At 36.0% G+C, this 24,207-nt stretch overlaps 2 protein-coding genes across 2 annotated transcripts in view; one reads left to right on the top strand and one right to left on the bottom strand.

Annotated features, from left to right (window-relative positions):
• Positions 1–24,207, top strand: part of GPR63 (G protein-coupled receptor 63) — a 377,175-nt gene that overhangs the window by 121,146 nt on the left and 231,822 nt on the right. The window lies entirely within an intron of this gene.
• Positions 91–23,939, bottom strand: UFL1 (UFM1 specific ligase 1). The gene is made up of 19 exons (XM_069804897.1): positions 23,788–23,939; positions 22,820–22,965; positions 21,722–21,750; positions 20,885–20,982; positions 19,915–20,029; positions 18,548–18,678; positions 17,841–17,899; positions 14,277–14,423; positions 12,901–13,076; positions 12,007–12,186; positions 11,747–11,867; positions 9,255–9,377; positions 7,155–7,275; positions 6,004–6,167; positions 4,732–4,862; positions 4,509–4,589; positions 3,664–3,749; positions 3,041–3,221; positions 91–2,339 (listed from the first exon to the last, which is right to left on the bottom strand). Exons 1-19 carry the CDS (start codon positions 23,862–23,864, stop codon positions 2,127–2,129), a joined length of 2,379 nt encoding a protein of 792 aa, XP_069660998.1. The 5' UTR covers positions 23,865–23,939; the 3' UTR covers positions 91–2,126.

Here is a 24,207-nt window from a genome sequence, read left to right as displayed (position 1 = left end):
TGCTTCCCTTGTATCTACTTCAAATAATATATTTTTTTTATCATTCTTATAACATTGGCTACAATATAGCAAGTCTAACACATGATATAGTAAATTTTATAATAAGTTCATTACTATTCCAGCATGAAACAGTATCAAACAAAATTACAGGGACACTCAGAATGGCATGTAAAATCAAATGGTGCATATTACCAATTGCTGTTTGAAAGCTGCAAGTTGTAAGATGATCGACCATTGGTTAAATCAGCAGAATGCATTTTAAATACTTCATCATTTAATGTTATTAAAATAATTTCAAATTTGCATACAGAATGTCATGTGGCATATTATTTACAAAATAGCTCAATGTCATATAAAATTGTTTACATTCAGTATAGGAACTTAATAATTATTCTGGCTAAATAACAAGAAATCAAGCCTATTTCCTGTATGCAAACTCTATTTCTTAAACAAAGTTAAACAGCCTGAATATTTTTAATTTCTTACTCCTCATTGTCCTTTATTATCAGCTCTGATAGCCTCCAGCCAAGGAAAGAAAAACAACTACCTTTGCTTCTGCATTACAACTAGCAAACTGTTTTGCCTTACAGTTGGTAAAAGATCAGCACTGATGTGAACATTGTTAAACATTACTGCCTTTTATATATGTATACAATTCAATTTTTTACCTTATCAAAATTAACCTTGGTTAATCTGTTACTGAGCTTCTGTACTTGGTCTCTTCAACTGTCATTTGTTGCAATTTCAGGCTTGGGTATATTTATGATTAAGCTTATAGAATATGTGAACTGTTTGAAACCAGATATACTTGAACAGAGTAGGCCTTGCACAGAATTTGCTTGCTTTCAGCGTGAAAGAATTTTGGCAAGAATGGGTGAATGACAGGTTTAGTGAAAAGAACTCTTCCTTGTCTTACTACTCAAACTTAATTTTATGCAAAAACCTGAAATTACACACATGAAAACAATGGGCATTACTGAAGTAATACAACTAAAGTATTTCCAGTTTGAAAATTATCTTCTCTTAAAAATAAGTTAGAAGTATATTTGACATACAAGAATTATGTCATTAATAGTGGCAGAACTCCATTTTACACATTCTTCCACTTTCCTGAAGACATAAAGTACTGCTCACGTAAAAATAAGGCTGGTAAAAAACTTGAGGGAAACACTTTAGCCAATACTTCAGTCTATAAAGTTTATGTAGAAAGATCATCAACTAAAGTCTTTTCAAGAAGCTCAGAATAAACAGAATACCACAAGTTCTTTCAATGAGCTGACAAAATGCAAGCAAGTGCTTCTAACTGCTATGGGAAATGGACTAAGAACTCCACGAGTCCACTGAATGAACATATAGCATGTAAAATATGGCAGGCGTAAAAGTATTTATGCACTCCCAAAATACCAATGCAAAAGGATATCACCTCCTCTGTCCGAATTACAAGCTTTAAATGAACAGCTATTACGGACATTAACAATACATCAATAGCATGAGTGTGCTGATTTTCATAAGCTTTCAGTACATTTAGAAACTCACATTAGTACTGGGTCACTTCTCTTAAGTTTAGCAATATCCACTTGTACTCAATGTTTTTACTGTTGTGGTCCAGTGAAGAGAAGCTGAAAACATCCACTAATGATATCAAAAAGTAAAGATGGCCTTTCATTGCTATTCTATTAGGTATCAGTATATGTTTCAAAACTAGTATTTGAAATTAAGATATACAGGCTTATATACACTTATATGCAATCCTTAGATCACTATAAATCCAAATCAGAGAAGTAAAACTATAAGCCTGTGTGTGTATGAACAGAATACACTGTTATTTGAAGAACAACCATTTCTTGAGGCCTCACATGAAGATGCCAATTAAAACCCACTAATTTCATACCCAAAGTGTCCAAAACTGTGCTGTCACATCTACATTTACTGTGTGTTACACATATAGTACATAACAAAACTCTGTTTGCCACCATCAACCAACAACTGTGTTCCCTGGCTGTGGCTTGCAATTGTTAGAAGCCAAATTTTAAAATTTGTCAAGCATTTTCTGCTATGCTTCCCTTCAGGATAAAAAAAAATAAAATCTGACTGTATCATGGATGTGGATGCACTGAATAATAATTTTATTCCTCTGTTACAGAAGATTTCCTAGGTCTGAGAACAAGATCTTTGATAGAGTTAGTGATTTCCTGGAGCTCTTTTCGAATGGTATCTGCTCCTTCCTCCTCTTCCAGTTTATCTCTTGTGTCACTGTCTCCATGTTCAGTTTTCTTAGTCTGGCTGATCAATTGTTTCACTACTAATCCCTGGTATTTGACTAACAGAGAATGCTGATCCTGAGGGGAGAAAACAGAACAAAACAAAGGAATGTCAATGTTACGGAGAAGGTACACAGATAATTAAAGATTAAATTTTTAAAAAAGCATTCTCCAATTCTTGCCTAAAGAGGGTTAGTGATACATAAATATACTTCCATCAAGGTATTTGCAACCTAAATTCTGAGAGACATTCGAAGAGGCAGAAAAATGAAAGTGCATCCATGCTGCGAGAACAGGACAATAAACCACTGAAGCAGGAAAGCAATGCAGTTAGTAAACATCACCAGTTTTGGCAGTTTAGAATATAGAATTTCAATATTTTTACTTTTGAGGAGTATACCTTTCTTTAAAACTGAGTTACAAAAGTTTAAAAAGCAACCATGCTCTAGCTGGGAGGAAAGAGCATGTATAAATTTTCAGTTATAAGAATTATAACATCCCCCAAAACACAGCTGTCTCTATAGATAAAGGCAAAAGCTACAGTACTAATAAGAGAATGATTTTTAGTTTTATTAAAAAAATAGTGAAGACAGATCCCTGAAATAATAGATTTGAAATACAACACAGATCAGAGAAATTGTGTGTCTGTACATAAAGTAATGATTAGACATGAAACACAAAGGTGCCAGTCTTATGCAGCAGAAGTAGTATAAGACATGACTTTTATGTTCTGTCATAGAAAAAAGGCACTTTCCCCTTAACAAGCTAGAAAGGAATACCTCTGGGATCTTGCCACTTAGGAAATTAATGATCTGTGGTACTGATCTTCCTGGTGCATGAAGCATACAGTGGGTTGAAAACTGAAATAACAGTACTGATGTCAGGTGCAGAACAAGAGCTGGATCTTCGGTGACTTTTAGCTGTTCAATCAGAGCTTGTCTATGCTGAAATAGGACTTGCCTAAGGAACAGGAATATGTTATATAAAAATATGTTTCTCATTCTGTCTTATAGTAGTTGATAATAGACTCTAAAACATATCTAACTTCAATTAATTTTAATTTTCCCCTCTGACTGACCATTTCTTTATGTGAAATTCCACATTAAAAAAAAAAAAAGCTAGCACTGGTGTAGCTTAGATTTTGAAAGTCCCCTGGAGAATTTATAAACTATGTTGTAGTAAGCAGTGAGTCAAGCAAATTAGCTAAATAGGAACTCTCCCCTCCTCCTTCTCCCATGGAATTAGGACTGCTTGACTTTGTATTTTTCAGTTAAACAGTTTGGAAAGAAAGATTGCCTCTTACACATTCTGTGTGACTGCTACCAAACTAACCATCTAACATTTGTGCAGCAACAGAGCTACATTTCACATACTGTGCATAGAATACATAAAATTAAGGTACCTTTCCTTCTTTTTGTCTCCTTTTTTCACCATAATACCACAAATATCCACTGCAGAGTCAAGGCATGAAAGAAAATCTTCTATGCTCTATTAAAAAATGATATAAATATTTAATCTGTGTTAGCAGATTATACAAAAGGTTAACTACTGTTCACAATTAATCACACAAACACATGACTGAATACATTTGGAATAAACTATGGAAGAGAAAGTAAAAAGGATTTTGTAGAAATTAACTTTATTAATCTTCCAATAGTTCATATACTTAAATACTAAAATAAACTACAATCCATTAGTCTTAAAAATGGAACTAAAAAAGGAACACATGTTCTACAATTATTTACAGATATATTTTTTCTTAAGAAACATATCAGTATGGCCTTTTGCATAAAAGAATTAATAAATTACTTTCCTTTGTATTTACACTGCCATAATCTGAAGGTTTTTTAAAAAATATTCAGGATTTTACTAGTTAAGAAATACATGGGAGAACAATCAGGAACTCCAGGAACAAAATACAAGAAATATCAACCACTTTAAACTGTGGATTCTCTCTCAGCTTTTACTTTTCTCACCTGCACATAAAGATACACTGGATTCCATCTGGAAGCAAAGAGCTAGGTGACTATCAGTATCAAAATGTAAGATCACGTTTTCACCTCTTAAAATTCACAGATATGAAAATGTACTTATTCTCACTGACTTACACAAATTCAAAATATTATTTTGCCTTCATCCTTCACAGCAGCAGCAGCAGTTATGTACTATGCTATGTATGTCAGCTGTTTATTAGCATTGTGTCAGCAGAACGGAAAATCTGAACTCAAAGATTCTGGATCACTTTACCTTGCCATTCAGGGAAGAGTGAAGTTTAGCTAAAGGACCTTTGGTGTCTTCTGGCAATTTACCTAAAATCTTGGTCCGGACCTGTATGAGACAAGAATGGAAATAATCTCTAATATTAATTACCATTTTAGCTGTAGGCATATTTAAACCGAAGATAATTAAGTATTGAATAAACATCACTGATCTACTTGAGACTGTTAAAAAGGAACTGTTATCTGTGTACCTCACTTGTGATTGTAGAATAATTTTCGGTTGTCATCATTGATTCAGATGCTAGGAAGTTGAAAATAAGATTTGTAATGTCTGTACAGACAGTCTTCAACAGGTGTTTGGCAAGGTTAGTCTGAGTCTCATCTGTTAAAAGAAATAAGTGATTAAAAGTAACTTCTTATAGTTATCTGATTCCTGTGACAGTTACCACAGCACTTCCTAAAATGTGGACTCTATCAACCATGAGTAGTATCAAAAAGTTATCTGGATACATGAAGCTAACATCGCTCATTTGCAGTTGCTTATGGAACATTCTTCAGTGAAAAATGTGAGCTTTCAGGTCTAAGTGCATTTTAATGCATTGTTAGTCTTTCAAAGGTGTATCTGTATGAGCAGTAAACTAGTCCCTGTACAATCCTCCCAAACCACTAATGAACAACCACTGCTATCCATCAACAAGTATAAAGTATGTGAAGGAAAAGTCTACAGGACAAGCAGTTAAACAGAAGAGGAGGCAGATGACTTTAAGACTGAAACAGTAGAATTTTAGAAAAAAGAGGCTACAGAACACATGTACAAGAAGAGAGGCTAATTGGAAATAATTCCATTTATTCCTAAACATAAGAATATCGGGGGTTTTGCTAATGTTTCCTTTTGTTATAAGTTTTTTTCAGGGAAAGTTCTAGAAGAAAGCTGAATACAGCAGAGAATCTTGGAAATGTCTAAAATATTTTCCTAATGGTACTTTTCTGTCACAAAATACAGGTAGCTAAAGTAATCCACTGCAAAATGAATCTACACCTTTTTGAAAAGCTACCCTCAAGGAGCAGCTACTTTCAGTATCAAACCTCAAAGAGGTTTTAACAGGGGCTTCTTAGAATCAGGTAGTATTCAATGCTTTCATTAGTGGCACAAGTGACAGAATGAAGTAAGTTTACTAATATTTTTCTTTTTTTTTTTAATTTATTTTATTTTTCCTTCCCCCCCCCCCCCAGACAATAAAAACTGGGAAGAGATGCAAACACTTTGGAAGGAAAGACAAGAACCCACAATTATCTTGACAGAAGATATAATGGACTGTGGATATGAAATAAAGAGAACATATTTCAGTAAGCATGCAAAGCAATGTACTCCAGCATAAGGTCAGTGTTAGGCAGTGTAAACATATCTCTAAGTTTTTCCTGTTTAAACTGTTGCTCTTCTTTGACCTTGAATGTAGATTCTGGAATAAATTCAACATCCTTGAAGAAGTATATTCATTTTTAAAAGTATATATTCATTGTACCTGTGAAATGCTTTGCTCCCTTTTCAAATAACCGAATGTTGTTGTACAAGTTTGAGAATTCCTCCTGCAAGTCCTTCATAGTCTGTCTTCTGCTAGCTCCAGAGGAAGATGTTGAAGATGTAAAAACAGAACGCACAACTTCCTGGTAAGTTTTTGTTAAAGGTCTTAGAAGAGGGAAGAAGAAAGGAGAAAAAGGGAACATTAAGCAAAGTGTAAAACTGTATAAGGTTTTTCCAAATATATCAACAATAGAGAAATCTACCTCATTACACAGTAAATGAATGGGACATGAATGCCACAGAATGGTGAGATAAATAAAAAGCAAATAATGGAAATCAGAAAAAAACCACTGGGAAATTAAAATGTACTTTTATAATTGCAGAAGTACTATTGGTTACAGTATGCATGGTATGTAAGTGCTTGCCAAGGTTTTAACTCGTAACAACACCTAAATGGGAAGAAGATGAAAGACAGAAAAGATTTTCTAGAAGCAATGCTGTTCAACTCTTTCAGGGATCTGTGGGCAAATTCCAGATGAGTAAGAGCTGTAAGAGGTGAAGACTTAAGTTGCATTAAAATAGCACAGGCCCTTATAAAGATGCATTTACCATTGTACTCCCAAGTTTATTCAAGCTTGGGCTGTTACAGTCCTATCATGTCCTTTTTGCCCCAAACACACATATTCACACCTTCTCTCTTGTATGGAATGTCTTTTGAAAGAAGTTACTCACCTTCGCTTAGATCAGTTTGCTGACCTAGCTTACTACCCAGTTCACACAGGTACCAGTGGAGCGACAAAAGACAGGAAACATGAACATACATCAAGGGCTGTACAGAAGATGGGACTGGTGAAACCCCAACATGGATCAGTGTAAGGGGGTGGAAATACACCCATGAACCTGAAAGTATGCTTGCTGACAAAGGACGCAGAACCACCTACTGCTAAGCTTAAGCATTATTTCTCATTACTGTGCCAGCATGGCTTTCTAATACATACACAAGTATGTAACACGGAGCTGTACAGAAAAAGAATATTGTGGTTCACTTCAACCAGCAAAACATTTTTTTCTAAGGAAGGAAACAGACTGAAGAGAAGATATATCTGAAATGAAACACAGACTTTTTAACTCCAGTTGAATTACTGAAATTACCTTATTAGATGTTCAGCAAGTTCTGTAATAAGCTCTTCGGGGCAATCCTGCATGCGGGTCTTTAAAACATCCTGAATTTCCTCTTGTGACATGAAAGGGAACTCCGGCTGCTTATTCCTACCTGTAGCAGCCATGAGCAACATTCATTGAGAAAGCATTATATTTAGTTTTGCTGCGGTTACTCTGTGGCATGAGACACTGAAATGCCTCAAACTCTAAAGCTCCACAGAAGACAGATTACCAACAATGCAAAAAAGAGAGAAGACTACATGTGACGGTTAAATTTTACACATCTGAAAAACAGAAAATTTATCTTTTGATCACTTAGAAGTTATTTTCTGTAATAGACAACTTAAGTAGCGTATGAGGACATGCATTTTTGGTGAGATATTTCAAACTACCTGGCACATCCATTAGTTTAGAAAAGATGACATCACCAAGACCAAATAGTTTTTTAAAATGCCAAAACTGAATAGAACGTTCCTATTTGAAGGATTTCACATGGTTGTTGGTGGGTTTTTTAAACCCCATTTAGTAAGGAACACAATCATCTAACAGAGCACCCTAAACTTGACATTACAGTACAAAATCTGAGACACAATAAAGCAAGAATACTAAACCAGACAAGAAGTTCCAGGAATAAAATCAAGTTACATGCTGCTTGTAAATGCACACAATTAGTGCAACTGTATTTTGGTTTTGGACAAAATATGAAGTTTGTCTGCATGCTGCAGAATTTAGTTTTTATATATAAGAATGTTTTAATTTTTATATATAAGAATGAGATCAGGATGATGACAGATGCAGCATAAAACAGGTTTATTCTGCACATAAGGTAACCGAATGAATGGAAATCAACGATGTTCCTAGTTGTGCCACAGTAGCAATGAACAACATACAAGGCTATATAAACAGGCAGAAAAGGAGCTTAAATCAGGGTTTGGAAGGGTCCTATTTATATTTGAATGGTTACATCTGAATTTATCTTGGGATTTTGGTTCAATCTGTTTATTACAGTACAGCAATACAAGCAGCAACAATTGTAAACATGAAAGGCTACACCAAAAAAAGGTGATTTAACACTTAGTTACTGAGTTATTTAGTTTACTGAGTTTTACTCAGTAACTGAGCAGCCTTGAAAAATAACTTCATGTATATGTGAATTACAGTAATCTATGAGAGTAGTGTCATACAAAATTAAGATGCTGTATTTCGCAAATTTAAATATCATGTTTAAAAGTATTTTTCAGTCAGTATGGAAAGTCTAGATACTATATATAAAATTGAAGTATACATTTCTGGTACTCCATCGAATAAAAGAAAGAACACATAATTATGATTGTTTCATTTGCAACCACTGTTTGCTAAAACACAATGTAAGCGTTTACTTCTGAGGAAGCCATCCATGCTCCTTCTCCTAACAGTAAAGGTAGAGAAATGGGCACCAATAGGGAGAGATTCAGACTCATCTGGTAATACACATCTAAACCAAGTGAGATAGACTAGGCCTTCAAAATACCTACCTTCCTCCATTACAAAGTTAATAGTTACAAAGGTAGCTAGCTCAGATGTAGAAGTCACAGTTAATCAAGATGAATCTTATTTAAAATAACATTTAAAATATTAGAACTTTATTTTGACTGTATATTTTATCCTTATGAGGAAAAACATCTAAGTACTGTTTCACTGCTATGATTTAAGCTAATTAAGCTTTGGAACTGGATGAGAACTTCTCCATTTATCATACGCTATTTAGCAGGTGTTAAGAAACCAAGTATAATATTAATCCTGAAATGTTAGGCATTTCCTACATAAAATCTAATTAAAAAAATTTTAAAAAAATTTAAAAAAAACAACAAAACCAAGCCACCTGCTCTCATTTCCAAGACTAAGTTATACTATTCAGTGAATAGGGTATACCCATTTCATTTAGATAGCAATATCATATCCATTGATACAATTCTAATGGAATAGTGTTCTCAAATTCTTTGATATTTTACTTGACCTTACCAATACCGTGGGGAAAAAGAGAGATGTGGAAAAGAAAGTGATAAAAACATGTCAGTATGAGTAGTTAGTGCTAAAAATAAAATGACAAACCTGTGCTAGTTGCTTGCGACTCTTCATCGCTGTCAGCATCCTTTCTTCCTTTCTTCTTGGTCTTCTTAATCTTGATCTCTCTCGCATTACCACCTCCTCCTCCTCTTGTGCTTCCACTGCCCTCTGGTGGAGAATTATTTGCTTAGGACACAGTAAAGTTCTAGCACTTAAGAAAAACTTTACAATATTATGGTAATTGATCTCATTACTTGTTAATGCTGAATTAAAAACCACAACCTGATTCTAAACATAACCTACAATACACATTCCAGAATCTTAGGGCTGTAAATTTTCATTCTTAAGAAAAAAAAGCAACTGAGTTAAAGCTTTATTTAAGCTAATGTCATTACACAATACTAACAAACACAAATACTAACTATATCAAATGTACATATTGTAAAAAAAAAAAGAGCAATATCTTTTTCCAATTGAAAACAGATGAGTAATGCAATGGGAGAATTTCTATTGGCTGAAAATAGCATCTTGGTAAGCATTTAGCATTTTTATTCATTGATGCTAAATAACTGAGCTACTGAAAAATACCCCTGATAGTGTAACTGTTAATTTTCAGAAAAAGAATCCTACGCAGCACGCATTTATCCAAAATATTAAGTGTGCATTCAATTAACTAGAAAACTAACTCTTTTTCGACTATTCCTAGAGGACTATAAAGTAATGCGACATTCTAGTTCTGACAAACGTAACAAATTACTTTGTTCATAGGTCCCATAATCTGTGTATTCAGATGCACAGGAGCTCAATTTGCAATACAGTCCCTTTCCACAAGGTAAGCTGTTCTGCTGTTTGTTCCCTTTTTCACAGCTTGTTCCCTTCTTTTTTTCACTTGAAAGAAATTCAAACTCCAGAGTAATTGGTTCTATACATGCACTAAGTCTTGAGAAAGTAATTGTTTTTCCATTTAAATATAAGGTCCAAGATTTCAAGTAACTTCATTATGTAGCAGTACTGTCATTTAAGAAAAGGAAACAACAAAGGCAAGATGCTACTGCTCACAAAGCTAACTGCATCTGTTACATGCTATAGATGGATTTTTAAGCATTCCTTTGCAAGAACAGCAAACTAGTTTGCTTGCAGCTAGCAGTGGACGGTGTACTTGTGAGACCTTCTAAGTTTTTGACCTCTCCAAAAAAAAGAGTTGGTGTTTTTCACAAGCTTATTTGAAATGTGACCACATTTAGCTGAACAGATACAAGCTGTTTGTCAGCTGTGCAATATATGTTATTTTGGAAACAAGGTCCCTTCATTCTATATTCCACTTTAATAGCCATACAGAAAAAGCTGCAACCTGCAGTCAAGATCTTATCCACAAAGAGATGAAGCAGGAGACACTACGGCCAGAAAAGCCATATTTTATGACAATAGGATACATGGACTGTAACCTACAGAAAGGATTACAACAGTACATGTCCCTACAGATACTTGTTTGTAACAGACTGTTGCAAATGGCATTATAAATGGGCCATAGAGAATTTATCTTGAAAATTTTCATTAATCCAATACATGACAGAATCCATATTTGTATGAATTGCATTAACATTACACGTGAGGTTATGCTTAAACAGCAGATACTGATATAGTTATGCACGGACCTTAAGATAGGCAACGTGACTTGGCCACATTCTGCCATTACACAATAACAACATCTAACCCTTAAACTGTGATGTTGACTGTTTTAAGGTAATACACTTAACAGTCCATAAAAAAACACTTCAGGGTAGTGCTTGCTGATGGTGCAGCATACGTTACCTGTGGATATGAACGTGTCTAGACACATGGATCTATTCCAAACAGCCACCATATAAATGGAGTAAGGCTTGGGATTAATTTAACCCAGAATATACCTTAAAGTAAACTGTGTGAATCTCCAAATAACTGTTATGTGTGCAAACAACAGAAAATTGTCTGGCATGGGATTCTCAGAAAAGATGTACAATATTCTCCAAAAAATCCCATCTTACTACTTCATTTCTCAATTTATACGGAATGATTTTGGAAGTAACTTCTCAAGACTATTAAGAAATATTTTAAGTTTCCCGGATCCCTGAAAAGTGGAGTAAGAGTGTATCTACACTGTGTAATAAAAAATGGTAGACATCCATGAGCTAATACTGGTTTGGTCAGTCCTCTGCGCAACTTAATCTTATGTGACCATACTGTATACACTAATAAACGAACATGGATTCCTTGCTTCTAAAGCCAGCTGACTTGTGTTGGACTAACTCAAGATGTCTTTATGGTACTTCCTCTGCACTTCTAAATCTGAAATTAGTTATCATGGACATAGCTCAGATATATCTACACCTACAGTATAATGATGAGAAGTAGTTGGATTATTTCTTAAGTATCTTCAGCAATGGACTGGAGGCAACTAATGGACTACAAAATACAGTAACTTTATATTTGAATGTTTCCAAGGCTAAACAAGCCTCTTTTTTTTTTTTTTTGGCTTACGCTAAATATTGATGCCTTACCTGTTGCTTTCTTTCTTCTTTCATCCTTTTTGTCTTTTTTATTAGCAAAGGAATTCTCTAAACCAGAAGCCTGTTTTAAATCTTCTTCAGTGATTAAATTAACAGGGCTATTTTTCATTTCCTAAAATGAAGAACATGCACTTACCAGCAAAAAGATAGACACAGCAACAAAAGATACATATGGAAAATTTTAAGCCATTTGGCCATTTTTAAGTATACTAATCTAATGTATATTGCATCTTGATCAAAAAAAACTGTACCTTTTCAGCTTTCTGTTGCATCATATCAGAAAATAGATCAGCACAGCTGCTTAGAAATTTCTCACTGACCACAATCGTGTCACTGAAGACTAAGCCTGAAGAATTTTTGTTTAAAGATCTCATCACTTGCTGCAGCAAAATCCCAACATCTTCTACTGACAAAGAACTGGGCAGAAGAGTCTAGGGTAAAGAAAATGAAAATCATTTACATACAATAATCTGTTCTAGAATGGACAGACATACTTGTATGTGGATAAAATTAATCCACAGCCACCCCATTTGACATCTGTTAACTATTTAGAATATATTGCACTTTTAAAATTAAACTAGTAATTTAAAAGTACTTTAAAACACTACTTTAAATCTTCTAACATCCCAAATCAACATTGCTCTAGAATACGTGCTACCTCTGGGAAAATAGACAGCAACTTCTTCAAAATGCAGCTCAACAAATACAGAGTAACACCAAACACAAAACAGCAGCAGGCTTCCTTACAAGCGACAAAGTAGTGCTGTAAGGCCTAAAATTAGGATTTAGCCAGGACAAAATGGCTAATATCCCTCTGTTTACTGAAACTGTCATACAAGTTCAGTTTAAAGTTTTTTCCAAACCCCCCCCCAGAGAAATATATTGTTCTCTAGCAGAATACATTAGCACTAATTTTGAAATGAAAGTTAGTCTTAGATATCTATCAACTGAATACTGATACGTCCTTCCCCTGGTTTTGTTCACACTAACTTAAAGGCAAATAATGCCTTTCTACTTGTTATTTTACTTAAACGGAACGTTCTACTTTGACAACATGGAACTTTCATTATACATATGTGTATTTTCAATAAAGTATCACTTGACACAAAAATAAGACAAAATAAATAAATTCAACAACAACTTACTGCTACATCTATCCAGTTTCCAGAGCTGATGGCTTCCTCTACAGAGGCTTCAACTTGATCCACAATTTCTTGACCAACACAAGCTGCTCTCAGAAATAAGAGCTGTGTGGACTTGTATCTTTTTTTAATGTAGCCTGCTGGGTCAGGGATGCCAAGTCTGTACAATGCATCAAATTCTATAAAATAGTTAAGTGTCTGTTACAATTAAGTACCTTCACATACATACAGGATCTTATGTGGTAATTTTTTTTGAAAGCAGGAAACAAAGAATTGCATATAGTTTTTATACAAGTAAATGCAGCCTCAAGCTGATGCTGATGTAAAACTTAGTTTAGTACAAGCTACACCTAAACATAGTTAATAAAAATATGAAGGTTAAATAGTTAATAAAAATATGAAGGTTAAATCATGGGCACGACTTTGGTCTGAGTTTCAGAAATTTTTTTTTTTCTTTCAGATTCTTATACCATTAAGTTTATCTTTGCGATTATATCTTTACAAAGTATTCTAATATAACATGAGCAGCATTTACAATATATACAATGTCAAAATGTTTTGTTTTCAAAAATTACTCCAATATACTCGCAGAATCGCGCAATGCATCACAAGCAAAGCGTTTCAACTATTTGGCAGTTTATACTTAGAAGTTCTGAAAACATTCAAAGACTTTGACAGATACTCTATCAGTCAAGCAATATTACAGAAACACTTAATACTACTACAGTAAATTATGCTGAACCTTTTCAAACTGCAAGACTAACTGTTATTTAGGGACTGGCCCTTTGGGACCATAAGGGTACATTCCTCTGTTTATTCAGGTCCACATTTTCCCATAGCTCCTGTTTTAAACCACCATCATCCAGCATCACTCAGCTTTAAGTTAGACTCATTTGGATTCAAATCAGGACACTAGTGCTACCCACTCCAGTTCTACAAATCTTATTTTGGAAAAGGTTCTTCCTGTGCACTGCATGCTTGGCTATCTGGACTATTAACAGCCAAAGTTTGGTCATAATCTGGACAGCTGGACTGAAACTACAACCATGTGGGTCAAACATGATCATCTGAAAAGTCTACAATGAGCAGCCTAATAAGTGTTTTCAGAACAGTAATAAAAGTAGCACTTGTAACATTGTGAGAAATAAAGTTACTGTTTAGCAGTATGGTTCTCTCTGCTGAAATATGGTTCTTTGTGATGAAGTAACACACATCATTATAAGCAAGACGGTCTTTTAACAAAGGAGTATCAACTACTGTATTGATTTCCACTTATTCTTGCGAGGCTTCACTCTAGACACTAGCTATATTAGGGTAAGACCAATTACCTAAACTATTCTTAGAAAGATATTTTATCTACGAGGATATAGATTAATTACCTAAGTAACCATTCTGCTTGAAAAATGAATCCACCCAGTTGCTCTGCGTTCTGGCATAGATGTCTGGAACAAACACAGCCTTATCCTGTCTCCCACCAACCACAGTGCCTTTTAGACGACCGGTGTTAACAAGTTCTTCTAGCACAGCTACAAGAAGAAAATAAATGAAGCGACATCTTCCACTTCAATATATCCATTAATCAAAACATAGCAATTATTTTCCTTGTTTTGTCTCTTCTTTTTTTCCCACCCAGTAGTTGTTTGTGCTTCTAGTGAAACATTTCCGAGTTCTATCAATTATTTTTAACACTTATGAGAATGAGAATGTCCTGATAAAAGGTCTGGAAATCATACGTTTCAAAAGAGTGAGCCACAATGGCAGGATCGAAACACTTTTTATTGAATATATACCTGGACAGTTTGAGCTTTTAATTTAGAAAATGTAGTCATAAAAGAATCTTTCACTGGCCAGACAATAAAATATATGAGCATTTTATTAATAACATTCTCTTCGAATTCACTGCTTGCATGTTAACCAAGATGGAAGAGAAAGATCTAAACACACTAAAATGACAAGAAAAATTGCTACCTAACCTGCATAAATGTGAGCACGTCCTACTGGTGACCATCTTCACCGTTTACAATGTTCACACTGTTGCCAATAATAACCTCCTGATAATGCACAAATATTGCTGACAAAGAACGTATTGGTAACTGACAGTACCAAAGTACTAAGCCTTTCTTGACGCTAAATAAGGTATTTTTAATCCATTAAAGGTGCACAGGAATATCTGATTTGCCTCCTATGTTCTGCTTTTGCCGTTTTGTAAGTCACTAGATATATTAAAAAAACCCAGTGACATCAACTGCCAAGCTCTGCTGATTTCCAGAGCTTTGCTAGATGGCTTTTTTATTCTCAGTTTGTGTTGATTTCTATTTCATTAAAAGACAGATTTTACCCTGGAACAGAACATTAAATGGCATCACATGGTACAGCTTCTTCCTCATTAAATATGAGTAGCAGTCAACATTACAACATGCTTAGTACAGCACATGGAGGTTTAGCTCACCTACACAGGAAAATTTACCTGAAAACCTGGTTCCAGAAGGAATACTGCATATTAAATAATGATTTTTTTTGTCAGATATGCCTACAGTGTAGATAGGCCTCTATAAGCTAGCAGCTATTGAACACAACTGCCACTAAACAAAGCTGAACAGTACTTACACTGAAAAAATGTAGAAAAAAGAGAAACAGATTTAAACAAGATATAGCTTTAGGTAATCTAAGATGAGAGCTAGAAATCATGTTCTGCCTTGGTTCAGCTACCTTGTATAAAATGGGGCTTGTAAGACTGATTCTGAAAATAAAAATACATTTTTGTACTTACTAATAGTTTAGTTACCCTAGAAAAGAGTCAACGTGCCTATTCTACTTAAGCAACTGTCAGACAATATAGTTTGATTCTCTGTTTAGAATCTCAATTTGCTTTTATTCAAAGTTTTTGGGTAAAAGAGTAAAACTTTTAATAGATTTTCAAACAATTTTGTGGAGCACTAGCAATGAACCAGAGTTTTTGGAGAAAGAGGGAGAAATGAAGATGCCAGTTAATTTTTGTATTATTTCAAGTGCCAGTTCTAAAACTCCAGGGCAGAGAAGGTGCTTTCATAGGAGATTTCACAGCCCCTACTACAATTACGCCTAGACAATCTTTTGTTTTAGAACAAAACAACAACAGGACCTTTGCAGAACTACTGTAATCTCACACTTATTTTTAAAGGTGATTGAGTAATTTGTAGTGTCCTATTAAGTCTCTGTCAAAGTCTGGCAGAGATGATAACCATCCCTCCATGCCTGTCCTACATCATCAACACAATATTCAGAAATAAAGAACATCTGTGCTTTCACTATGCTTTGTAATTAGTGTTTTAACTATTTAACTCATAACTATTTAACTCATCATATTTTAACTCATTTCTAAAATTATTTTCTATAACTTTATGCCAGCTGAACATTAATAGCAGTACAGCTATGTGATAGAACCAAAGAATATTGTTTATCTTGTCTGACACTAAGTGTTGATGAAATAATTAGCTGTTTGTAAATTATACAAACAGTACACTGAACTTACTTTTTTTTTTTTCTGGAAGAGACACAAAACTGACAAAGACCACTTTAAAACACACTGCTAATAATGACAAACATAAAAAGCAAAGAGTATAAGTCACATCATTAAAAGATATTATTCAAGTTTCCAGCATTTGTGAAATTGAAATGGTATCTCAGCAAATGGATAGAATAAAATCAAATGTGCTCTGATAGTGAGTAAAAAGGTCTTTGAAACTTATGAAACTGCAGAGGAAATGGAATACAGTAAGAAAAACTGAAGATGAACAAACTTATTAAAAAAAATCGAAGAAAAAGAAAGTATTAGAAATACATGTAGCCATTGTGATAATTACTGGTGATAGGAAAACACTAGAACTTCAATTCACATCAACACTGTACATGAGCAAAACATGATCAGGTACTTGCAGGACCTGTTTGAAGAAGACTGCAACCACATACTGAAATTTGTTGGGTACTGCAACATTACTATAATGCAGTTTAACAGATTTTCCTTTTAATCTATGAATACCTGGATGGCACATTCCAAAAAAAAAGAGGAAACCTTAAATTCATTATGTGAAAGTAGAGTGTTTATATGATTTTGTTTAAATGCTAAGATTTTAATTTTTAATGAATAAGCTTGTCGCAAAGAACAAAAAGGTCAGCAGAGAGACACTATAGTGGAGCTAAAGTGTGCAATGCCCTGAAGGCAAAAAGACCCAATCAAACAAAAGAGTAATATTAACTTTCATGAGAAGAGATAGAAAACCATTAAAGGATTCCGAAGACCAGCAGCACTTGGTCAGCCAGCACACGAGACTAATGATGCCTGAAGCAGCATTTTGGACAGATGGGAGGTGGTTGTCAAAGAAAAGCTGCAACATTAGAAGTAAGAAACAATTAAGTACTGCATAAAAGTTTCAGCAGTTGGATAGGAAATCTTTATGCATTTCTATTTAAAAAAGGAACTGTGGAAAATAAAAGCAAACAGTTTAAGGGTATGCTTTATCTCTCAGCATATAAAGACATTTAACTAAGAGCATAACAAAAGCTCTGCCTCCGCTATCACAGAGAAGTCAGTAAATAAAATCCAGAGCAGTTAATGCCATTTGGCTACATAAAATCTGTCCCCTTTTGTGTGCTTCACTGATAAAACTGCCAGTAGCTAAGGGCAAGTAACAAAACAGATGACAAAGTGAGTACTGTACTTGCATCATTCTGCCCCCAGAGGCATTTCACCAATGCATGCTTTCATTGCTTTAGATACAGAGAACATCTCTTCAGTTATGGATAGCACAAAAGGTTTAACACTTTTTATGTTAAAGAGAAATGCATTGTTCTTTACTCCAGAATTAAGGCTATATACTAAAATGCTTCTTTGAAAGCACACTTCTAGTAATGAAGAATCTATGAATTTACTAACAAAAATACAAAACAGTTTGAACAAAACTCACAGTAAAGTAAATGTTCTTGAAATCCATACCGAGTGATCAAGTTACTTACAGGTGTAGGCCTTGAAAAAAGAAAAAACAAAACAATATAAGTTAATGACCCGAAATTGATGTGGAGAATCTAGAAATGAGATGTTACTCCAGATGGACAAAACTACATAATATCTTAGCCCCAGGGTGCTACACTGATGTTTAACACAGCTTACAAGGTTTTAATTTTGAATTACTATGAAGTTGTATCTTACAACAAAGCTACAATAATTACTGTAAGGAAACTTCTGCGGTCTCAAGTTTTTTTCTTCATACAAATTGACACAGAAAGTTATTGATTTAGTAAGAAAAAATTATCTATAATCACATAGAGTGGGTAGACATCAGTAAGTAACTGACTGGGGAGCAGTGGAATGACAGTGAGGATAGATACTCTCCAAACAAATGAAAGAACTACTGATTAACATTTTCTTCAGCCAAAAAACTTAAGTATGCTGTATAATGTTAAACTTCCCTTGTCCTCCTTTCAAAAGGAGGTCCCCATTTCAAAACAGTGAGTCTAATATAACTAAATATTTCAGCCCAGGAACTGAACTACACTTAAAGAAATCTATCCATAGGTCTTTGTTTTCTTTTCTTTTTCAATCGCAAGTGAATGTGGTCCATGAAGACCTATGGTAAAAATATTTCAATATTTGGTTGCAAGTGTTGCAATTTACCGAGTAATCGCAGTGAAGAGACCACGAATGCGTGCTCGATGCCGGGACACAAAGGCTTCTGTAAAAATCACCCCACGGTTTTCCTGGTCTAGTTGTCCATGAATAATTCTACCCAAACGCCTGGATAAAGCCTGTAAATAGAAGCTGGGATGACTGCTAAAAGTGTATATTAATGACTTTAAACAAAAATTAATAAAAAAAATTGTATTAACAGATCAGCAAATTAGTTTCGCTAAGACAGACAAAATATTCAGAAATGAGGACAAGTGGAAATTATTATTTAGGTCTATTGAGAATGTGTCTTACTACATGTAAATTGATGCCATTATGGCCCACACTCCAAACATCAGTGAATTCAGCTTTCCTAACAATGCCCTCTTTTAAAAAATATATGTGTATCTAATGATGAAAGAAAACTTTGCAAAAGAAATAAGTATGGCTTGGAGATGCACAATGAAAACTAAGATTTAACCTTTGTATTAATTTTGTACGAACCTGTGGCAGACGAATTCACTATCCACTTTTTCAAACAGTCAAGATAAAAATCAGCAACAATAATCACAAAAGAAAGAGGTGCAAACAGTTTATAAATGTGCATCCTTGCAAAGTGAACTAAACCTAGGAAATATTGCCCAGGAAACAAAGAGCAACCATATAATAATTTCTGTATGTTACAAATGCTTTTGTGGAAGCTGATCATGCGACAAATACTACAGGAAATCTGCTCATAAACTGAGAGTCAGCAAGGCTGTCTGTGGTACCCAGTATGACTGTTCACCTAACACATGCCACAGGACTACCCTTTGATAAAAATATCTTCCAAACAAAGTCCAACCTTGACTGAAAGTCAACAACGGTAAGAGAATTCTCCCTAATCCTTTTACACACTATAATACTCACTAACAAAGGTAAATAGTTTTTTGTTTCTACTCTGAATGTCTGGCTTCAGGTTCTAGAAATGAACGTTTATTTTACCTTTTCTGAATAAACCGAAGGGTCTCTACCATTGTATTTCTGCTTCCTGGGTAGCTAATGAGACTGATGAAATTACGCTTACATCTTCTCTCCAATATTTCAAACAAAGACATTTTCATGTCTTTCACTAATCTCACCTGCTCCTAGCATTCCTAATCCTAATCTGTTCCTAACAGTCATAAAGATTCTGAAGAAATTTTGCCCAAAATGAAAAGGCAAACATCAACCTCAATCTGTGAATAGCTGTTACACTGCAACCTTTATGTATCGAATACTTTTCTGCTTAGACTGACAAGCAGCTCATCACAGTTAAAGCCATGGATATAGCAAAGATCACAAAAGAAGGTGAACACAATCAATTCTACATTTGCTAGGTTGGTGGTTTGCATCACCTGTATCAGGAAGTCTCCCGGGAGGTCGTAGGCCTTGCAGAGTTCCGATATTGTCACCTGGCCAGTTTCCTGTAGTTTATCATTTGTTTCTTCTGCTAATTGATCCAGGTAACTCCTTATTTAAAAACAAGAAAAAAACCCCAACACATTAAGTGTAAAATTAAAGATCAATCTGTTAGCCACATGCTGAATTATTAATTGACGTGGCACTATACGTCTTTATGTTGCATCTTTGCAACAATAAACTGGAAGTTACTTTAAATGAATAAACGAGAACAATGTCAGTGAAAATGTGGTGTTTTTTTAAAAGCCTGCTAACCAGGTAGCTAGTATTAAAATCGGTCATTCATCTGCTTGTATGAAACTGTCAAAAAGCAGGAACAGGAAAACATTATATGTCAATGAGAAATAGAAAAGGGCTTTAGTGAGCAAGATAGGTCTTAATTATTTCAAAAGAGACAGGAACTTCACATTCTTTGCCAAGAATAAATCCTGCAGTGCAATCAATAACAGAGACAACCCCATAAGAGTATTACTTCAGTGGTTGTTAGTGTGCTGAATGCCATAAAATAACGTGCTCATACATCTTAGGCTTGTGAGGTAAAGCAACAGTGGGAAAAAAAGTGAGGATTTGTCAATAGCTGAGGCAGATGGCAAAGCCACAGAGCAAATGAGATCTGGCTGCTGTGCACAGAAACACTGGGTAAGAAATGAACACTTGTAAGTGCAGGATACTGGGCAGAGACATTCAGTAAGGCCTCTGCTCCATGGATTCCCTGGATGCTCTGCTGAGACAGACCTCACTCAACATTTGGAGAAGAAGCACTGATCACCACCAAGCAGCCCTAGTAGCAGTTAAGAAAAATGTATTTCACTTCAGAAGTAACAAAAGCTAGCCACCACTTTTAGCTTGCATTTTAAAAAATAAAAGAGCTGTGAATTATACATACTGCTCCTGAAAAGTACTCACTCATTTATAAGCTGTCCCAGTACAAGCTGAATAGTTTTTTCAGATTTAACGATGTCGTTAGCTCTGTTTTCAATGTGCAGAAGGTCCACATTTATTACCTAAAAAAACCCCCAACAAAACCTCTTATCAGAACTTTAAACTGAAATTAATTCTCAAACATTGACATATTATACTTACACATTCCTACGTCTTGAGGAAAGCTGCTTTTATTTTTTCTAGTATTGTATACATACACAGTTAATCTGCAATTTGGAATAAAGCAGCAACGCTTTACAGGGAAAAAAGCTCTGTTTGCAACTGTGACAAGGTTAAAAGAAACGTATATAATAAAAAAATCCAGAAAGCTACGAACAGAAAATACTACATTGTCTTTCAGAAAGGTTGTCTGATTCCAAGTAATTTTGCTCAAGCCAGAAGGGAAAATTAGTCACAGAATACAACTACTGGAGGAAAAAGATTAATGAAGGAAGAGGGAAGATCCAAAGAGGCATGCAAAGTTAATTATGCATGCTCCTGCAGCTTTAAGTTGGAAACATATTTATGTTCTCTTTGCCCCCCTTAGTTTACAAAGAAAGAGTTCATAAAGAAATCTCTATATTTTAGTGGTGATTTCAGAGGTCCTAGATTACCTTCAAGCAGAGAGGAGCTTTCAACAAAGCAATAAATGGATGGATTAAGTAATATGCAGTACTCTGACAGGAGCTACCAGCTCTTCATAAACTTTGTTCTCTTTTAAAAAAATAACTTAGCTGGGGTATAACTGATGAACTCAATATTTACAATACACATGGTGAAGAAAAGAAAGAAGTATATAGGTTTTTACTACTAAAAAGTTACCTGTTGCAAGTCAACAATGTTTACTCGACCTTCAAATAAAAAAAACAAACAAATATATTTTAGTATATAAAACATGTTTGAACAGATTTAGAATACAGCATAGTCCATCATGTACAAAGTGTTTCTTCATTACTTTTTTGTAGACCAATTAAACCAACTTCAGCTTTATATATTGTCAAATCACAGAAACCACAGGTGGTCATGCAAGACAGCCACATTGTCCTACCCTATGGCCTTCATGACAATCCAATACAGAAATTCCAGAAGTAAAAATCACTGTTCAAATCCCCTCCCAATTAGTTTTTGCCTTGATGCTGACCTGGATTTGACCACTAGTCCATGAGTATCAAAACTGAGACTGTCAAAACTTTCTACCTTTGCATGATGCTACTAAAAAAGCTCAGCAACTTTAAATTCAATTCACGCTATCATACTGATATGATACCCAAAGGCATAACACAATCTGAGGCATACTTGTGGTGATTGTATAGAAAATGACTAATCTGTATGAACATAATAAGAAAGTTAATTTTCCAAACATAAGATACCATAACATTCACCCTTAAATACAACTAAAAGTACAATACACTGTCTTCTCATTAAAACCATTGACAAAAAGCAGTTGGAAGCTTATTTGCTTCCTTATATATCTAAGTCAGATCTTACAAAGCAGATGGCTCTTCATACTGGTAAAATGAAAGACCTGTCAATGACAATTTAAAAATGTTATTACTGATGACATGAAAGGAGAATGATTTTCAAATTCCAAGTCAAGGCCATAGGTCTGGGCCAGATACTTAACCATACTAAAATGCCAAATTTCTTTCAAAACGGTTTTTAGACCACTTCTACCTCAGAAATTCTGCATGGGTGAAAATGAACCAAGTAACGTATCTTGATATGCCTACCTAAAAGCTTAACACAGATCTGAATTGAAAAGAAAATAATAGCAGGTGACTTAATCTGTAGGTAAAGCAATAGCAAGCAAGCTCACTTTTTATGCAAGATTAAGGGTACTGAAGAAAACTTTCAAAATCTTTCTGTAGTCTTCAAAATTAACTTCCAAATCCAGAGGAAGAAAGCAAATGCCACACTTACCACCACAAACGTGAAGCTCATCCCGGATCTCCCTACTAATCTGTGCTGGAGTGACATATTCTTTTCCGTCAAGCGTGTGCACTACTTCCAACTGCTTTTCTGCAATCAGTTTTGTGACAATTTCTATACAGTTCCGCTCTGACAATCTATCAACAGCATAAAGAATAATCAGTTATTCCAAGAAAGTACTTGCTAAAATTATCTTTAAATAGACGTTTCAAAAACACTTAACACAGGAAATATGACGACGATTACTTGCTGTTCTGTGGGAATACTTTTTGAGACACAAAACTAATTTCAGGATCCTACTTATCGCCCCCCAAATCATCCATCTGGCTTCACTTACGCCGGTCACCTCTCTAGAACAACTTTTAATCTCCTCCCGAACAGCTGTCGGCCCCTTTTGCTGTAAGAATGCACCTGCCCGTGAATTTAGGCATGGTCGTGCTTACAGAACTTGTGTCTTTGACCCTTCTGTACTGTTTTATTTTAGTTTTTTTCTGCTTGTTTGGGATTTTTTTTCTTTTTTTTCTCTTCAGTAGAAACAAGTTCCGGGCAACAACCTCAACAGCACACACGGAAGACACAGAGCAGGGGGAGTCAAAAGAATCGTCAGGGGAGCCGTGACGACGTTTAGCAGCTTGAACTTAAGGGCGACGACAGACCCCCGGACCCGCACGTACTCCCCGGGGGCCCTAACGCCCCTTCGGGGCTCACAGGCGCTGACACACAAGTCAGCGCCAGTCAAAGGGGGACTGCGGCGGGGCAGCGCCTGGTTGAACCCCGCCACCGCCCCGGGACCCCACAGGGCCGGGGTCCGTGGCACACCGCTCCCCGGGGCCGTGGGGGGCGGAGTGGGCGAAGGGAGGGAGGGCCGCCGGCGCGGGGAGGGGGCACCGGCGGGCGGTCCGCACCGGCGGGCGGCCGGCTCCGCAGGCCGCAGCGGGTACCGGCGCCGCCCCGCTCACCTGTGGGCCACCTCGGCAAACTGCGCCCGCTGGAAATCGGCCGCCAGGCGCCGAATCTCCTCCCAGGCGGCCGCCATCGCCGCCTCGCCGCTACACGTCAGCCCCGCCGGGCGGGCTACGGGCAGCGAGCGGGGACAAACCTCCTCGCTGCGCCCGCCGTCCGCAGCGCCGCCTGTCGGGCGGGAGCCGCCCCTGCGCTGCCGGGCCTCGCCGCGGCCGCGGTCGTCAGAGAAAAATCCAAGGGAAAAGCAAAAAGCGGTTTCCCCACGCGGGCCTGACTCCAGCAGCTGGAGCCCAGCGGACGTAGCCGCGAGAGCAGAGGAAACCGTGGTGTCGGCAGTGAGGCTGTCCCGAGCTGAGGCCTGGGCAGCGTGCTTCGCTCGCTGCCAGCACGAGGGCGACTTCTCTGCCAGGGCAAGG

The sequence above is a fragment of the Haliaeetus albicilla genome, chromosome 17 (assembly GCF_947461875.1).
Source record: "Haliaeetus albicilla chromosome 17, bHalAlb1.1, whole genome shotgun sequence".
NCBI classification, from domain to species: Eukaryota; Metazoa; Chordata; class Aves; order Accipitriformes; family Accipitridae; genus Haliaeetus; species Haliaeetus albicilla.
The sequence above is the reverse complement of the archived record's forward strand: the minus strand, read 5'-3'. Positions and strand labels throughout refer to the sequence as shown.